The sequence below is a fragment of the Dasypus novemcinctus genome, chromosome 5, assembly GCF_030445035.2.
Source record: "Dasypus novemcinctus isolate mDasNov1 chromosome 5, mDasNov1.1.hap2, whole genome shotgun sequence".
In the NCBI taxonomy this organism is placed as follows: Eukaryota; Metazoa; Chordata; class Mammalia; order Cingulata; family Dasypodidae; genus Dasypus; species Dasypus novemcinctus.
The window spans coordinates 142,016,449-142,035,947 of NC_080677.1; the positions used below are offsets into that span (position 1 = coordinate 142,016,449).

The 19,499-nt window shown below is 44.7% G+C and overlaps 2 protein-coding genes and 1 non-coding gene across 12 annotated transcripts in view; 1 reads left to right on the top strand and 2 right to left on the bottom strand.

The window, feature by feature from the left end:
- VIPR2 (vasoactive intestinal peptide receptor 2) overlaps window positions 1-956 on the bottom strand; it is a 158,191-nt gene extending 157,235 nt beyond the window's left edge. The window contains exon 1 of the mRNA XM_004447634.4: window positions 848-956. Within this exon, the coding sequence (XP_004447691.1) occupies window positions 848-910 (63 nt within the window). The 5' untranslated portion in view covers window positions 911-956. The remainder of the gene's footprint in view (window positions 1-847) is intronic.
- On the top strand, window positions 209-12,834 carry LOC105746239 (uncharacterized). Of its 10 annotated transcripts, none has more exons than XR_011648912.1 (3): window positions 209-228; window positions 7,150-7,211; window positions 8,719-12,834. XR_011648912.1 is itself a non-coding variant. In XM_071215388.1 (3 exons), the coding sequence occupies exons 1-3, from the start codon at window positions 418-420 to the stop codon at window positions 8,748-8,750; spliced, it is 549 nt and encodes a 182-aa protein (XP_071071489.1). In that variant the 5' UTR covers window positions 263-417; the 3' UTR covers window positions 8,751-12,834. The 10 variants fall into 10 exon arrangements, 2 of the variants coding, with proteins under 2 accessions (XP_071071489.1, XP_071071488.1); XR_009185925.2 differs by having other exon boundaries at window positions 227-723; XR_011648913.1 differs by lacking the exon at window positions 209-228 and adding an exon at window positions 263-723 and having other exon boundaries at window positions 8,457-12,834.
- LOC111764499 (small nucleolar RNA SNORA70) lies at window positions 7,723-7,861 on the bottom strand. The gene has a single exon (XR_002797094.1). It is a non-coding gene; the product is annotated as a small nucleolar RNA SNORA70 (small nucleolar RNA).
- Window positions 12,835-19,499: the final 6,665 nt, after the last annotated feature.

Below are 19,499 nucleotides of genomic sequence, written 5' to 3' on the forward strand. Positions count from 1 at the left end.
TTAACAAACTTCTGTTAATCATTTTTCTCCCTGCTCTTACATGGAAAAATAAAAATTAAAGCAAAGTATTTCCAAAGGTAAAGTATAAACTAGGACTTTCTTTAGCACTCCACATTCCTGTATGACATGCACTAAACAAATAAAAAACAATAATTACGAGTACGTAGGAAGAAGTATTTAATGACAAAGCAAACTCCAATTTCCCCCTGAAATGCGAAGCCTGCGCAGGTGACTGTGGCGCTCCTTCCCACCCACCCACCCACCCGCTCAGGGAAGTCCAAGGCGATGGGTTTTACAACTCAGGGTCTGAAGGCCCTAATAATAAGTGGCCGGAAACTATTTTCATCTTTTTAAGGAGTGTCAGAAAGGAAACTGGGTCCTGTTTCTACCAAATCAAAGACGACTGCAAGAAGGTTAATGCGTCTTCCCGGCCCCAGAGTCTCCAAATCTGACCAGACCTGGGGAGCTCGGTTCTTCAAGACCTGCTTGAGAAGGTCTCGAACTCCATATGGCAACAGTTTTAACTCTCCGGGATCCCCGCGCGGCCGGCGGAGCCCGCGGGCAGGCGCGCGGGTAACCCTCGGCCACCTCGCGGCTGCGCCACCGCGCTCCCACCCGTGCACGGCGCCCACCCGAGTCCGCCCGCGTTCTTTACTTTCTCCGGCACTCGGCCGGGCGCGGCTCCTACGCCAGAACGCGGCGAGGAAAGCGACAACCTGGCCGGTGAGGAGCGCGCTCCTCTTGGGAGAGGGAGGAGAAAAGCTGAGGACCGGGTGGAATTCCGGGGGAACTGGGAGCGAAAGGGTTCGCAGGCAGGAACCCCAAAGCGCCCGCGGGGTGCACTCACAGAGGCGAGCAGCAAGCCGCAGCAGGTCAGCAGCGCGGGGACTCGCATCGCGGACGCCCTCATCCCGTGGGCGGGCGGCGGGGATCAGCCTGACGCGGGCCACCCCGTGCCCGCCGCCTTTGTCCAGGGCGCCTGCGACGCCGAGGGCAGAGTCATGGGTCGGGGCAGGCAGGTGCGGAGCGGACGCTTCTCCCCTGCCCCGCGCCCTCGGGCGGTTCCGCACCCGGCAGCCGGTGGCTCCCGGCCGTTCCGAGAGCCGTGGGCGCCGCCGCGGCAGTTGCCGCCCGAACAGCCGCAGCCACGTGGGTCCCCGGGAGCCGCCGCCCGCGCTCGCCGCCCGCTGCCGGCAGCCGCGGGGCCGCTGGGTGCGCGGCGCCTCGGAGCGCCTTCGCCTCGCGCCTCTCCCGTCCGGGTCGGCTCCCAGAGCTGTGCTGCTTGGCCCGCCGCCTCCAGTCCCACGCGCTTTCCCCTCCTCCCGGCGCCCCGCGCCTGGCGGCCTCTCTCCGGCCCCCGCTCCCCCCTCCCTCGCTCCCCACTTTCCTCTTAGTGGCGGGTGTAACTGCGGCGGGAGGAGCGAAGAGCGAGATGCGCGCAGGTGGGCGAGGGGCGCCCAGTTTTCGGCTCAACTTTAAGTGGAGAAAAACCCGAGGAGCGCAAACGGGAAGGTATCCACGGAGCAAAGTGGGAAAGAGGGCGCCAGGCGTGCGCGCTCCGTCGCAAATCGCACTGGAATCTACCTGTGCCCTCCTCATTAAATAATGACAACTAAAGACGTTTAAGAAAAAGGCCAGACACCCAAAGAAGGGTGAGTTGGTTGCCTTCGAAGCCTGGGGCTTTGGGGTTGGGCCAACTGAAAATTAAAAAGAAAATTAGAGCTCGTTTTGGGGCGGAGGGCGGGGAGAGGGCCCCGGGCAGCCTCAAAAGAGGAAAGCGGATGGAACAGAAAGCTCGAGAGAAAATTGCACGTAGGGTGGACGGCTCCCAGTCTCAGCTCTGCTGCCTGTCTTTGGTTCTACGTGTGTAAAATGGGGAAAGTCATACCCTTTCCCACAACTCGCAGCCGCCAGAAGATGAGCGGGTGGGTGGATGAGAACACCGCCGCGCAGCGTGGACCTGCCCGGGGTGTGATATCAGGGGCGTGAGACAAGCCCCCTCGCCTCCTCCCCCACAACACGCTTTGCTGCCGCGATACCCACGACAGCGCTGCCTCCAGAGACTCCAGGGGGAAAAGGCGTGGGGGGTGGGGGGAGCGAGTAGTGTTTCCTGGAGCTTAGGAATTGCATCATGCCACCTTTTAACATCCGGAAGGATTCATTTAGAGTAAATAGCTAGTTGTCACCCATTAAATGGCGAAGCACTGAGAAATGTGAAATGGAACAGGTAATTTTAAAAAAAAACATTTGGTAATAATTTCAAATTCATACAAAAGTTAGAAAAATAGAAAAGTATTCCTTATCTAGATTACCGATTAATGTTTACACATTATTGGCTTTATCATTTGTATTACACCTCTCCCTGTCTGTCTCTGTCTCTCTCTCTCTTGCTCCCCCTCTCCTCCTCTACCCCTCTCCCCCTCTCTCTCCCCCTCTCCCCCCACACACCCACACACCCACACACATATTTCTCTATAAAACCATGAGAGGGTTGAGTTCCATACATCATGGCCCTTTACCCCTAAATACATAAGCGCATTCCTTGAGAATAGGGATCTTCTCTGGTTATCACAGTACAATTATCAACTTGTATAACTTCCATAAATGTAACATTGGTACAGTAGTTTTGTCTAATCTTTTTCTCCTTATGCCAATTTCCTCAAATGACCTAATAATGTCTTGCAGAGCATTTTTTCCCCCTTCAGTACAAGTCCAGTCTTGGATCAGGTGTTGCATTTAGCTGTCCTGGCTCTTCAGCCTCCATGATGTGGAATATTTCCACAGCCTTTACTTGTCTTTTATGACATTGACATTTTTTTTTAATTGACTTTGTAATAATATTACATTAAAAATATATATGTGAGGTCCCATTCAACCCCACCCCCCCCCCCTCCCCCCCCCAACAACACTCGTTCCCATCATCATGACACATCCGTTGGATTTGGTAAGTACATCTTTGGGCACCTCTGCACCTCATAGACAATGGTTCACATCATGGCCCATACTCTCCTCCATTCCATCCAGTGGGCCCTGTGAGGATTTACAATGTCCGGTGATTACCTCAGAAGCACCATCCAGGGCAGCTCCATGTCCCAAAGACGCCTCCACCTCTCATCTCTTCCTGCCTTTCCCCATACCCATCGTCCACCATGTCCACTTTTCCCAATCCAATGCCACCTCTTCTATGTGGACATTGGATTGGTTGTGTCCATTGCACCTCTATGTCAAGAGGAGGCTCAGATTCCACATGGATGCTGGATGCAATCCTCCCATTTTCAGTTGTAATCACTCTAGGCTCCATGGTGTGGTGGTTGTCCTTCTTCAACTCCATCTTAGCTGAGTGTGGTAAGTCCAATAAATCAGATTGTAGGTGCTGGAGTCTGTTGAGGCTCAGGACCTGGCTATCACATTGTCAGTCCAGAGATTCAAATCCCCTAAATATATCTTAAACCCCAACATTAACTGCACCTCCAGCACATTAGCATGAAAGTCTTATGAAGGGAGATCCCATCTGAGTCCAGATTCATCACACATAAACACCATTTCCAAAGAGGGGCCATCTGCCCTGGTAGTTAACCCCATCGGCCATGACCATAACTCCAGTGGGTCTCTTTAGCCCTCAAAGGAACCAATATCTGGGGGTTGTATCTGCTTTATCTGTCTCTCTGACTCTGCTCAGTTGTGCATGAGGGCAATCCTTCTGCCAGCCTCCAGACTCTTTTTTAGAAACTCGTAGCCATATAAACTCATTTCTCCTTTCCATTTCCCCCTTACTTTAGGTCAAACAGCATTTTAAAGTCATGGTATTTTATGTAGACATGGATATTCTGCTGATCCGCATTGAACCTTCCGTATAAGGTCATTTTCCAGTTGCATCATCAGTTGGTAGTTGATAGTGGTCCCTCGTTGCCAGGGAGGCTCATCCCCGGGTGTCATGTCCCACGCTGGGGGGAAGGCATTGCATTTACATGCTGAGTTTGGCTTCGAGACTGGCCACATTTGAGTAACATGAAGGCTGACAGGAGGAAATTCCCAGGCACAATGTTGCTCTAGGCCTTGTTCTTATTTTAGGTTTATCAGCTCACAAGCATAGTCATTAGCATCAGAGGCTCACTGTTGAACCCTCACTCCCTCCCGGTCCCCACCACTGTACCTGGGAGACTTTGGCTGCTCCCCTAGGGACCACGACAGAGCACCACTGGCCAGGAACCCAGTACCCCCCCTACTGTGGTTTTTAATTGTTGCCACTATGAGTATATCCAAACATTACCATGCACCTTGGACATATGTTCTGTACGGCTCCCTGTCAGCCATATATCACCTGTCATTGGTATCCCATACCAGTATCCCTCCATTGCCATTGTTGAAACACTCTGTGATCCAGAACTCCCCGAAATTTGAAGCCCAATATAGACATTGACATTTTTGAAAAACACATCTTCCCCCTCCCCTACTTTTTAGTAGAATGTTCCTCTTTTTTGGACTTGTCTGATATGGCTCGTGATTAGATTTTGCAGGTTTTGCACCCCAGAATTCTAAATGAATTGATGCTGTATCCTTCTCTGGGCATCACATCTGGAGGCACACAGTGTTTATGGTCTTCTCATTGGCAATGCTAATTTTGATCACTTGGTCAAAGTATGGTCAGATTTCTCTGCCATTATAGTTACTATTTTTCCCCTTTATAACTAATAAGCAGTCTGGGGAGACACTTTAAGATCATGCAAATATCCTATCTCATCTTCATTTCCCTTTAGATTTAGTATCCATTGGTGAGTCTTGCCTGAACCAGTCTTTAGTATTATGGTCGCAAAACAATGATTTTCCATCTCTATCACTTCTTCTTCATTTACCAGTTACCCTTGCCATTCTACTGTAGACAAAAAACCTCCCTTCTCCACTATAATCTGCTTGTCTGTCTGTCTATCTACTGATCAATCCACCCATCCATAATCTATATCCCTCCATCATATATGCCTTCCTATCAGCATCATCCGTCTGTCTACCTAGCATTTATCTATCTTTCTCTCTGTTACTGATATAGACTCATAGATTCTTATTTTTTCCAATGGTTTATAATTCATTACTGCACTTAAATCCTTTTATGCTGGTTCCTGCTTCTTGTGACATACGTCCATTATTATGATTACATATTTTAACACTTTCTTACTTTCAGCATGAAAAGACATTCCAGGTTCCTGTGGTGCCTGCTCTGTGCCTGCCCTGGAATCAGCAGTATCTCTAATGAGCCCTGTTTCCATGCCAGGTGTGCAATTTGGGCCTAGAAGCTTATTGACTCTCAGTCCAGTTTGACAAATATTTCTTTAACTCACTATTTGAGACTGGGCCAGTCAATTTACTTCTTTGTAAAATGGAAATAATGGTGCTGGCCCTTTTCCCTTCGAGGGGCTCTGTAAGAATCAAAAAATTTTGATGTGTACAGACGTGCTTTGTTGAAGTCTACACTCTAAACATTACTGCATTGGGCTCAGTGAGAGGTCAGATGATGGGGAAGACACAAGGCTGCCTCCCCTATAGGAGTTCATATACTGTGGCTAGGGGTGTATGACCTAAATAAATGATTGTGATATGTGTGAGAATAAAAAGATACAGACAAATGTGAGAAAGGGTGTAGTAGTTTGATGCTGTAGGTAGCCCCATTAAACATATTCCTGAATTTAATCCATTCCTGTGGATGTGGACTCCTTGTATGTAGGAACTTTTGATGAGGTTACTTTAGTTAAGAAGGTACAGCCCACTTCAGTCAATGTGGGTCTTAATCCTGTTACTGGAGTGCTTTGTAAGCAGAGTGAAATTCAGGCACAGAACGAAAGCCGCAGGAAGTGAGAAGCTGAAATCAACAAAGCCCAGAAGATACTGGAGAAGACACCATGTTCCCTGCTGTGTGATAAGCTAAGGACCAAGACTCGCCAGCAGCCAGCCCCCTTACATCACAGGGTTCAGGAAGAAAGCAACACCTTGATGATGCCTTGCTCTGGATTTTCTTTTACCCTCAAATCACAAACAAAAAAATTCCCATTGTTTAACACAACCCATTTCATGGTATTTGCTTGAGCAATCTTGGAAACTAAAGCGAGGAGGAATGAGCTTTTGCTCAGAAGAGTGAAAATTCTGAATTTGGAACAATTGTTATGACTGAGGGTCAAGGTTGGAAAATGGGAGAGCACTTCAATCGGATAGAATACCTTGAACAGAGATACTAAAGAAAATGAAAGTGCTGTGATTATCAGAGTAAGAAATATGGCCTGAAGAACCCAAAGGATAATCTAGATCCAGTGGACAGCAAAATCAGTATTGTGCAAGAATAAAAAATTTAACACACTACCACATGGAATGGACTACAAATGGGTTCCTGCTATTCTGACTATTCTTACCTCGTTCTGAATCCCTCATTCCCACTGATGTTGGAGATGGGCGTGGTACTTGTATTTGCCAATTAAAGGTAACTTAGTCTCTTTGGGCAAATTCCCAGTCTTCCAGGTTTGTTTTCCGTTTCCTCTTCCCACAGGCAGAATGTTGTCTGGGTGCAGAAGGAAGCTTACTTATCCTCAGGGCTGGGCATAGAGGGACTCAGTTTCCTCTGCCAACCTCCGCTGCTGTCTGATATGGTGGTGGGGCTAAACTGGTCTTTGGCCAAGACCTCTGGCACTGGCCCCACTGAGGCACGGCCAGCCCTCCACCTCTGCCTGCTGTGCTAACACACCCTGCCATAGCTTCTGCCATGCATCGGCCTCCTTGTTCCCTCCCTTAGCACCATCACATGCCTGTTTTCTTAAGCATTCTGGAGGGGTAGGGTGCGGAGAGGGACACTTCAGCTGCCCTTCCCTCCCACCTAGACATCCCGTGCTTCCCTTCAACCTTGTTGCCTGGATAGAACCATGTTTCTCTGGTACTTGCCACACCTGTGGCTTCCCCAGTTTTACCACACTGAGCTCTTGAGAGGGAGAATCAAATCTCTTAATAATAGAAATTGAGCAGCTCCTTGTTTGTTATCCCCCAAAAACCCAGAAACTCTCAGTGATTCAGTGAGGGGAAGCCTTGGGGTTCCATGATTGGAAGAGAGTATAAGATACACTCATTCAATCATTTCAAAAATAAATACCATACTGCTACTCTATACTTTTCCAGGAGAGAAAATAAACTTCCTGGAAGCATGACTCTGAGGTCCTTCTGGTCTCTGCCCCATCCAGGTAAGTTAACTTGGGCTCTAGTGACTACATCTGCTTGGAGGGAGGAAAGAATACCCATGCAGGATGGCAGGGACCTTGCAGGGGTGCCCAAGCCCCTCCGTTTTTTAGGGGAGCCAAAAGTAGTTTATCGGTGGACACAAGCCAGGCAAGGGCAGTGTTGGCAAAGCCCTCATGAGTGCTGGGCCCACACTTGTCCACGGGGCCATGATTGGGGATGTATTTGACCCGCAACCATCTGGGATGCGGCACTTCTAGCCACATGTCTTGAATTTGTCAGTATTAAATTTGGTGAAGCCCCACTTCTTGGAGATATGGGTCTTCTGGCAGCCAGCAAACTTGAACGTGGCCCTGCCCAGTGCCTCAATCACATGCCCCTTGTTTCGAAGCTTTGGTGTGAATGGTCATGATGACTCGGCCCATGCGACCCCTGGGGCTTTCCAGAGGCACCTCACATACCTGTGTGGAGCCTAGAGTGGGGACCGCTGAGGTCAGATAAATATCAACAGGAAAGGGCTGTCTCTGAGGTTCCTTAGGGCAAACCATGTAAGCACTAGGCTGTGTCCACTACCAAGGTGCTGGACTGTCTTCTGCAGCCACTGCATACCTGGCTCCCATGGGGAGATGAGGATGGTCAGCCTAAGTGGCTGCAGAGCCAAACTCCTCGTTTTAAGCTTGTGCTTGTGAAGAAAATGACCATTTTCCTAAGTGTCCCTCTTTTTCATATCTTTTAAAAGCATGGATGTTATAGCTCAATAACTTACTTCTTCCCACCTCCCCAAAAAGAGATGTTGGAGAACTCTGCCACTTTTAAGTCCTTATCCACTCACAGCTGTGTAATTGTGGGGGAAAGCAGCAGCTGGTCAAGGGAGCTGTTCTTTAGGATGAGCAGCCTTTTTGGAGACTTGACCTTGGTTTTTGGGGAACAGACTTGAGAGCACAGTCTTCTATGATTATATTCTTCAGTTTCTCAAGGCAGTGGTAGCATCCTACTGATCTTGGCACCCCCAGCACCCAGGATACACTGATAGTACAGAGCTGGTGTCTAATGCATGCTTGTCAAAGAAAACGGCATTAGTTTCCCAGGCTGTAGAGTTAAGATGCCTAACATATGCTTAGCCTACTTCTCAAGACTATTACAAAGATAAAATCAAATATCAAATATGGAAAGCTCTCACAAACATGTTTTTAAAAGTATACAAATGTGACGTGTTGTTTTGGGAATCCACCTTCCATCCCCACTCCCAGTTTCCTCAGACCCTGGCCCTCTGCTGCCAGGATGGACTCAGCCGCAGCACCATGGAGTCCCTGATCCTCAGCATGGAACATCAACATTTCTGGCTGTGCATCTGCCCTGTGACATTTCCAATCCCTCCTGTTTCTCAGCCTTAACTGGTGTATTGAATGAGATGGATTCTTTGAAGAGCAAATGGACAGCAAACCTGCTGATCCAGCTTGCTCTTCCTAACCCTCAAAGAAGCCCTTGGCATGTTTCTGGTCTCTTTTCCAGATATTGAAAAGCTCAGTCCAAGGGAAGAGTAAAACTTTCAACCTCTTTAACGTCAAACACTGCTCCCCAGCGCGAGCCCTGTATCCGGTCAGCAAGTCTGCGGGGAGGAGCTGTGCGTGGAGGTGGAGGTGGATGGCCATCTCTTCTCTTATTTCTTGCTCCACCTCTTCCGCCCCATCACCACTGATGTCTCAGGCTCCCCAAGGGCCAGAGAGAGGGATGGCAAGGGTCTAAAAGCCTATATTTTACTGGTGCAGCATGGGTGCCCTCTGGTGTGGCAGATTCCAAATGGTGTTTTGGAAGCTCCTCCAAGATCCTTCCCCAGGCCCTGCATTGCTAGTTTCTTTGATGAAGAGGATGCCTGTGTAAGTTGGCCACTCGCAATGGATATGGCCTCTTGGCTTCCAGTGGACTTCCCTTCTGTTGGGATCACCTGCCCCCTCTAGGTGGTCCTCTTGGGATAAACACTTTCACGATGATCCAGTAGGGCTCCCTTCCATGGCACCCCCATCTGGTTAATAAAAATATAAATCCCTCCTTTCCTTTGCCAAATGTGGGAAGCAGGCTGTCGCCAGCACAGACGCCTCTCCAGGCTCTGCAGTCCAGGGCAGCCAGCCAGCCGCAGCCTCTCACCTTCAGACTTTTCAGCTGTGAGTCACATACTATTCCTGCATTCCTATGATACGTGCCAAGCTCCCTGAATGGATCTTGAGGCCCTATCACTTGGTTGGAGGAAGGATGAAGCTTTCCCCATCCTCCCTGAAGAAAAAAGGGAAAACGCATAGTAGAGGAGCTACTCTCCCCAAAGAAATCTTCAGTGCTGGCCTCCCCTATCCTTAGGGACCCTTCGCTTACTCTAACACAGCCTGGAGATGGGTTTCAGGCTAACCCCAGCTAGACCTATGTCGATGGCCTAGCGCTTCACTCTGGAATGCGGGGATTCTTGACTGTGAGTGTCTTGGTCTTTGGGGCGTCCACCTGAACTCTGATCCAACTGTCTGGTAGTCTTCAATGTTCAGTTACATAACTCTCAGCTGAGCCTGGCCCGGGGTCCTGAAGAAACATCTTGGAAGGAGACCAATTCTTCAGGGGCTCTCCAAATGAAAGGAACCAAAGTGATGGTGTGTAACATGCATCTGAAAGGATATGTTTTTCCAAAGAAAAGCCAGGGATGGGAGTCGAATATAGCAGGATATTTTAGTAAATGTATGATTACTTTCCAAAGTATTTTCCAGAGTATAAATCAAATGGACTCCGACTTGGTTACATTTAGGGAGACTAGATCAACTGATTAACTGATCAGCAGATTAACCAAGAGGTCAAGGGTGATGCTTTTTGTACCTTGTTAAAAACCACAAAAGCCTTGGTAGTTAAAACTTTGATATTTTAGATGGCAGGATGATTTTACAGGGCAGATAAAGCCAAACGAGAAGGGTGAAGATTAATGGCTTTGAGAACAGAATGACCTCAGCTGAATGAGGCTTTTTACATCTGGGTTCACCCCCACTCACTCCATTTGGTCTAGAATCTTGGGGATTAGTGCAGACTGTGCACTGTTTCCAGGAAAGAGAAGGCAAAAAACAGAGCAGACCTTTCAACATACCTTCCAACTCCATTTGGCTTCTGCAACCCACACACTGCAATCCTGTGCGACGTTCTTTTTGTCTCTTGATGTAAATCACCCCTAAACGATGCGGTTACTGCTCCAGAGCAGCTGCTTCTCTCTCACCCTTGGGTGACACTAACGTGGCTGCTTTAATTTTCAGCGGTGAGCACTAAAGTGACAGAGACCAAGGAGTTCATCAATGGCACATCCTCATCACTGCACATTTCTGCATTGGCCTCACCCCACGTCACTTCCAACCAAACTAGTGCTCTTCTACATTCATCCAGAATCTCCCCGTGCTTCACCTCATCCCTGTTTTTTTTTGAAAAAGCTTAGAAATGGGATTTTATGCTTCTGACTCTTAAGTCACACTCTCTTCTGCAGTCAGGGACCAAGTATCCTGAAAGAATTTAATGCTTGATTTCTGCCCAAGATGTCCGTCAAGGAGGCGAGTAGTCGAGGGGTAAATGATTCCCCTAGTGCCTTTCCCTCTTTCCCAACACTCATTTCCTCCCCCTCCCCCCTTCCCACCTGAAAGTCCATCCTGTGAGGCAAGGCTCTGCCTCCCCCTGGCTTCCACCGTCATCTACAGATATTTATCAGTACCCATCCGAGAACCGACCAGGTGCCACTAATAGAGGATGAAAGGTATACCTTAGACAGTAGTTTTCTCTCCCCAGATGGTACTGCAGGGCGTGTATGGGGTGGCGAGAAGGCATTTAGTGCCTGTGCGGCTAGACGCTGAGCACCTGCAATGCTTGGGGCAGACTTTCCCCGCAAAGAATTACCCTGCCAAAAATGTCGATAAAACCGCTCCAGAAACACTGCCTTAGACCAAAGCCCCGCCATCCAGTAGGAAAGATGAGGTCCAGTCATGTGAAGATTTGACCCAGACCTCTATGAGGTAGTAAATTAAGCAGGAATTTAGGGCAATGGCAGTGAGAGCTGAGTAAGGCATTGTAGGCAAGAAGTACGTGTGTGGGAAGACACCGCGGGACACGCTCGTGCGCCTGAAGGGCCGTGAGTGGACAGCACATCTGGTTAGCCCAAAGGACAACCCCCTAATGCTGAGGTTCCTAGCAGGTGGAGGCGATGTTTGTAGTCATGGGCTTTGCTCAACATCCACTAACCCCACCTTTCAGAATGCAGGTCTGGCCACACCACTCTGCACACCTAAAATCCTTCTTTGGCTTCTCTTCCCTCTTAGGATAAAGGTTAAAATCTTTCATATGTCTTTTAAATAATATGACCACGTATCACAGTTTGCCTGAGTCAGCCCCCTTTTATGCCTACTGTCCAGTGTTATTACTAGTGTCCCTTGCTTTCTCAGAAATGTCCTGGTTTGGGCATATTTTATGATGACCTTGCTTTTAATGCCATATACCATCTGACTTCTACTTAACTTTCAACACTTTCTCTCACCACTTTCCTTCACTTTGCACCCAAGGTCTTAGCCATACTTTTCCCTCTGACCTGAAGAGCATGCCCTCCGCACGACACACAGGCCTCCAGTTAACCGTTCTCACATTCTTCCCATCTTAGCTCAGATGTATTGCCTCAGGAAAGCCTGCCTGACCCCCTAGTCTCAGAAAGCATCTTGTTTTTCCTTGCTGAGGGAAAACTAAGCTCTCAGCTGTAGTGAGTGTTAAGCAGAGTTTACTGCTAGGCAAGGCCAGAAAACCTCACTCAATACAGAGGTGTAAGCGTGTGGGATGGAGCCAGAATAATCATCAAAGATTATTTGCTCAGAGACTATTATTTTAAAGCCCTGAGGATCGACTTGTATATAGGTGTTATAGAAGGAGCAGCGCCTTCCTATCCCATCTCTCAAACCAAAGGCAAGGATGGGACTTACAAAGGCAAAAGCCACCATGTTCAAAAGGAATGACTGACCATTTAAACAAATTCTTGATTTTTCAGTTCAGCGTTTACATTGCTAGTATTTTATGTTAATCATAAAATCTTCAGCTGGAAGAAAAGAGGGTGTTTGATGTTCCCTTCTCTGTGTTTTGCAGACTTTTAAAAACCCATGGACTTTAGGGTGGGCCCTTGGCTGCACCCAAAGTCTGTCTGATTTTTAGAAACTATGGGGACCCATCAAGTCTGTTATACTGAATCCAGATAGTACAGTTGAGTCACAGACCACAAACAGTCACAGTTTCACCGTCAAACCTATTTTATTATGGATTCTGACCATTTTTTCCCCCAAGAATTTGCACAATTCTCTTCCTCTGAGACCCTGACTGCTTGCTATCACACAATTTCTCATAGCCACTGGGCTCAGGCTCTTTAAATTCTGATTTATGGAAACTTTTCATCACCCTTTGTAGAACTGTTTTGTTTTTGTGATACTTTTCTTAATTTGGTTATTATATATTTAGAGAAATTATTTAATACCACAAAATGTTTTCCTCACAATTATATTTCTGGAGAACAGCATTGTACCTAGTATGTAGTATGTATTCGCTAAATATTTGTTGACTGCACAAATAAATGAATGAATGAAATGACCTTTGATTCTAATTATTCTGAGCTTGACACTATCTGGGAGTCTTTACTGCCTCAAATCCCATAGCAAACAATACTAGTTGCCTACCCAATACCATCCTTCCCTTTTACCTGAATAACATAACTTTGGTTTTATTTGCGGCCACAATGTGCCCAATACTTCCCAGCTTACGTTGTAGCTAGCAATAGCCATGTAGTAGTTCTGGCCAATGACACTACCATTTAACCCAGAGAGAGTTCTGGGAAAGTGTTACTTTCCCTCCTTGTTAGCTCTTTTTCCTACCTGGAAAGCAAACATGGGATTAGAAGTGGAATAACCATCTTGCCACCATGAGGACATGAGGCAGCTGGAAGGAGTCTGGGTCCATTGGCATTGTTGAATTGCTGAACCTGCTCTAGACTGCCTACCTCTTAACTTTATTTCCTGAGAAGAATAGAATCCTATTTGGTTAAATCACTAATACTGGGTTTCTGTTATAGCAGCCAAACTCAATCCTGACTGATACAAGTGAATTAAAACTAGAGAGTAAAACTTAGGAAGCAACAGGCAGTTTCACTATGCAAACTTGTTCCTTTTCTTTTTTATTGTTCATACTTTGTCTCTTCAACTTTGCAAAAGACATCTAATACCTTTTGTTTTGGTTGAGAAGGTGGACTGTACTCAATAAAAAAGTAAATGGAAAATAAAATCAAAGAGGGGCACTTTGTAAATCAGAAAAACATTATTTTCCCTCCCACACACACAGCAAGATGGCACAGCACTTTCTGAAATGGTCTGTGATTATGAAGCCTAATGGAAATGCACTCCTCTGCCACAATCATCTACTTCCATCACATGGAACAACTTCAGTTTATCTAGTTCCCCCAAATTGGTTCCCACACTATAGAGTTGTGTCAGAAAGGAACACTGAGGAAAAAATGGATTTTTAAAAGTCTACAACATACAGACAAGAAAAGATCAATTACTCTCTTTTCTTCTAGTGGAAGATTTTATGATTAACCTAAAACACCAGCAATATTTTAAAAAAAGAAAACTAATAGTTCTTTCTTTGGTTTTTCAATCTTAAGTATTAGCTGAGTATTATCTATCATTTCCTGAAAGAGTCTGACTTCTTTCTCTATAGTCACACCAATTTATAATGTTTTTCATAAGTTTCATTATATAGACATTTCAGAACAGAAATACCATACAAAGAAATGTTTTTTGAAAGAGATCTGGCCAAGGAGTGAGAAAATCTGGGTTCTCTTTCTGTTTCATAATTTGGGAAAACTTCACTGATGCTCACTTTTCTTATGGAAATAAAATGAAAATTAAAATGATTGATGACTACTTCATAATGTGATTGAGAGGATTGAGTAAGATGATGTATGAAAAAATACTTCCTAACCTCCATGCATTAAAGATATAAAGTGTCATTGTTATTAATAAGGAAAAGGGAACCTGTCATTTCCTCAGGAGAAAGACACCATATTCACTGGCAGCTGGTGGAATAGTATTAAGCTTGTAATGAGCAACAGTTACTTAAGCTTTATGCCAAAAGCAAGCACTCCTGTTCTTCCTGGAAGTTTCCACCACAGACAAAGACCAAGTGAACAGTGTGTTTAGGGACATCAGAAAGGCTCCCTTCTCTGCCAAACATTTTCCCTTCTGCTAGGATGAAATCCCTTTTCTGGATTATGCTATCCTTTCTGATTCCTTTTCAAACTGGTTATGTTTTACAGAAGAAGGACAGTGTATTACCTTTCTAATATTAATATGAATGGGTAAATCAGGGCTTTCCTTTTTGACAGGAGAAACCTGGGCAGAAGCCCTGCTGTGGGGAAAGTTTGAGGTTTAGTAAAAGGAACAGTATGTAGTGATGGAAAATGCTACTTCTCCTTTTGACCACAGTCAGCTGAGCCTCTCATTTTCTGGTTTGCTTTTCAAAAGCACTTGTCAACCATTTATCAAGTCCCACTGTGCCCACAGTTCTGTGCAAAATCCTGAGGGTATGGGAAACCTAAACAAAATTAAGAAGTGATTCTTTCCTTCAAAGACCTAATAGTCTACTGAGGAAGACAGTGTATCCATGGAAGCACAGCTAACAGGGGAATGATAAATGCCAGAGAGGAAGGATGAACAAAGAGCTCCAGAAATACAGAGAAAGGGGGATTCTTTCCTGCCAGATCTGTGGAGAAGGCTACCTTTTTTCTGGGCTTTGAAGGTGTTAGAAGCTTGCAATAATTAACAAGCCGTACTCTCGGTTTCCCATAGTATGCACTGGGGAAAGGCTAACCCCATCCCTCATAAGCCTACATGCCTAAGGGCATGCATGGCACTTCCCCACAGGTTAAATAAAGAAACCACATAGAAACAGGAGTAAAGGGAAATGGAAACCTTCCCTACCTGCATATCAGAGGGAGATAAAATTCCTACAGAACAAAGGAATATCTGCTTCTGCAGCATTCCAAGAAGCCCTAACTCCCTAACCCCCTATCTTTTAGTCACTCTTAGGAAAAGTTTTCACCTCTAGGGCTTCATGTTGGTCCCTGCACTTCACTTGGGCCCTCAGCCCCCTCCCACCAACTATCATTTCCCCACCTAGGAAAGTTTGGTATAAATTCAAGTCCCCCCACTTCCAGGAGTGGGCTAAAGTCTCTCTTCAGACCCCCATCATGCTGGTGTGGGGGGGCTGAAGTCTGTTCTTCAAACCCCCTCCTTTGGGAGAGCTTCTCAATAAATTCTTTGCTTATGGTCAGTCAGTCTCTGTGTCCCAGTAAGCGCTGTATTTTTCTCCAACAGAAGGGCAAGCAAAGTTTTTCTCCAGAAAGCAGCATTCTGGGAGCAAGTCTGCCTGAGTTCCTGAAAATGATTCACTAAATGGTGGGTAATCCAGTGTGGTGGAAAGTCAGTGTAGATCAGGGGAGTGCAGAAGTGTTTAGTTAGGGTTGAGATTGAAAGAGTAGATTTAGAAATTTAAGAGAACTTTAAATGGTACACCAAGGAAGTTGAGTTTTTTCTGTACTTCTCTGGGAAAGGGGGACTTATCAAAGGTTTTGAGAAGGATCTGATCTTATCACTCTTATAAAGACAGACCTGACTGGCCACAGTAGGGAAAGAAATCATAGGCATAAAGCATTTTGAGTCTTTAGAAAGAAAGTCTGAATTATTTTATTTATTTATTAGGCAGAAGAGAAGAAAATGAATTAAAGGAAAGAAAATGGAGAATTTCTGTTTTTAACTGCATATTCAGCAGAAATGAAAATCTAATTGATGAGTGAATTGATTAATGTGGCTAAATTTTAAAAAGTTTGCTCTACAGTGAACAGTGAAGGATAATTAATCACTCAACTGGCCCTTTAAATAATTGATAATGTTCTCCTGAGCATAAAGTACCATATGAAAATGAGAGATTTTCTATGCATAATTGTTCTCAATCACTAACTCCTTTTATACACAAAACCAGGAGGTTATAGAACTATCAAGAAGTTTCACCTCAAGAACTAGTCCTTTCATTAAAATATTGCTGTATTTTCCCTCTTTTTTAATCTTCTTTCCTACTCACTAACCTATTTTATTTGGCCCTTTCTATAATTCCCAATGCGTTTTGGAACGTGAAGGGGAAGGAAGACAAGGGTAAAGGAGAAGACAGAGTTATAAACTAACCTAATGAGTATTATTTACAAAGTGTTATTTACTACCGACTACTAAGTAACACCTCCCCAAGGCAATACTATTAGTGGCTAGTAAAATAGCTCCTCTGTGATATAGGTGCCCTCATCTTCCTAGGGATGCCCAGTTCTTAAGGAACACAGTCTTCTCTTTTATTTTCAAATTAATTTAAAAGCAGCTGAACAAAAAGGCCTTGGGAATGCAGAGATTTAGGCAATAATTACAGCTCTGCTATGTGGAACTTCGGCATTATTATTTCTCCTCTTAGGACACAAATTTCCTCATTTATAAAATTCGAAGATGGGACTTATTTTAATTGATGATTATGACTACCTCTACCACTGTAAATCAAAATAAGCCAATATTTAAACATAGATTTAGCTGCATTTTCATATTTCTTGGAAGTCTTTAAAAGACCAAGAGCATTTTCATTATAAGGGGATTTTTACCTAGTTTGTTGTCACAGGTGGGGGGTGGAAGAAAAGTCCATATCATGCCTTTTACCATGCATCTTTAAGAGACAACAACTCAGAACTATTTTTACATCTGTAATCAAAGAATACACCCTATTATCATAGCTGTATATCACCCTCACTGACCAATCCATAATCCAGAATGTCAGTTCTTCATGTGGAAGAAAAAGAAATCACAGAGCCAATTCTCTTTTCCAAAAATGACTTTTCAAGTAAAGTCACCATCTAGAAAACTCTGCAAACAAGAAACTTGGTAAATTACCTTGAGCAGCCTAATTAGGTAAGTCTTTTGGGACCTTTCTCCAGTCCATTGATTTATCTGGTGGCCTGTTTCAAAGCAGTTTAGAAACATTGAGTCAAGTTCACAACAACTACAAAAAATAAAAGGGTAGACATTAAGCTAATAAAATTGAAAAGTAGCTTCAGAAACTCAAAAACAATGCCTTCAAGGTATTACTGCATTAAGTACTCTACACTAAGCAGTGTCCATGGGGATATCTCTTAAGGATGGAGAAAATGAAAAGTTTATGGTATGTTTAAGAAAGCTGAGAAGTGAGAATGTTTTCCGCAAAAAAAAAAAAAATTGGTTCAAGTGGTCTCAAAGTGTATCTTCAGCAGGGTGGAAAATTGATTCCTGTTAACCACTAATTCCAGACAGATGAGGTGTAACTACTGGAATAAGGAAATTAAGAATAACAGTTTTCCAGTGTCTTGCCTCCACTCTGGACTCCAAGTGCCCCACAAAAGGACAGAACTACGTGACAATTAGCTAAGGTTCTACAGTCAAAGGCCTCGGCTCAGACTTCCAGACCTGCTACATAATAAAATTGCCTAACCATGCGCTGGGTATTTAGCCTTAAAGTGCTGAATTTCTTCATCTGTAAAATTGACATAATAATGGAACCTGCCTGATAGGGTGCTTTGATTTTTAAAATTTGTTTTTAAAGGGAAGATGTGTAGATTAGCATTTGGCGCATGGTAAACACTCAGATGCTTGCTTTTATCATTGAAAAAGTCATATGCTATTGTTTTCAGCAGGGAGGAAAATAAATCCCAGCACAGATATGACATGACACACCCTTGTGATGAGGCACAGAGGCATGAGCAACTTATTAGTGGGATATATGTGTACACCAAGAGTTTTATGGGTAGTGACAAAGGATTTGTAAGATCCATCCTCATGAATTAGCCCCTGGGTCCCCAGCTAGGAGGTGAGCACAGGCAAATGGTTGAGAGTGTAGACTATGGAGCCCATCTACATGGGCTTGATGACCAGAACTGCCACAGCTGTTTGACTGTGGACACGCCACTGAACATCTCTGTGCCTCAGTTCCCTCATCTGAAAGATGGAGAAAATAATAGTACTTCTCTTATAGGATTATTATAAGGATTCACTGAGTTAATATGTGTAAAGTATCTCCAATAGTACCTTGGCCCACAGTAGGCCATCTTGGCTGTTGTATTAGTCAGCCAAAGGGGTGCTAATGCAAAGTGCCAAAAATCTGTTAGTATTTGTGTAAGAAGCGTATTTGGGGCAAAAGCTTATAGTCACAAGGTCCTAAAAATTCGAACTCGAGGTACCATAAGAGGTACTTCTTCACCAAATGTCTTTTGCCACATGTTGAAGCAAGACGGCTGGCAACATCTGTGAGGGTGCTGCTTTTGTCCTCTTAAGGCTCCATGGTCCCAGCTCCTTCCATCTCAGCTGTAGGTTGGAGGGCTCATTTCTTTCTGGGCTCAGCTGCCCTGGTCTCTTCACAAGGACAGCTGTAAACTATCAGGCGAATGACTCATCTCTCTTCCCAGGGCCACAGGGTCCTCTTCCATGTCGATGGAGCTCCCTTCCTCTGTTCTCGCATATCTGCTTCCATGTTTTTGATTGAGGGTCCATTTGTACAGTCCCTCAAGGGGGTGGAGACTCAGCTCTGAGTTGCCCTAATGATGTGGTTGAATCAAAGCCTTGATCTTGACTTAATAAGGTAAAAGTGAAATCTCTGAATTTAATACAATCAAAGAGGTATTGCCCCTAAGAAACAGCCCAGTTTACAAACATAATCAACATCTCTTTTTTAAATTCATAAATAATATCAAACTGCCACAGCTGTTATTATTATAATATCACATTTCATGGAGGATTGGCTGGGAATTAGCCCTTCACTCTATATGCACAAAAGAAATTACTTCTTCCAGCCTATGCTGGGATCAGACTCATGAAGAGCTAACCACCTGAGCCAGCATAGATGGAATGCTGAATGTGTGAGTTTATGAGCAGAGGTCGACTGCATTCCTCTGGACATGTAGTTATTAGCCAGTCTGAATTCTTTATCTAAATGTAACAGGCTTGACATTATAATTTATGAATAAAAATAAAATATTTATAAGTATAAGAAATATTTTTCCATGTAATGCCATAAAATAGTCTTACATCTATGATGAAGTAGCTAAATTTTAAGTAGAAGCAGTATTGTTTTTCTGCCTTTAAGAATCACATCTGAACATAGAACATACTTTAAACATATATATATATATATATATATAACTA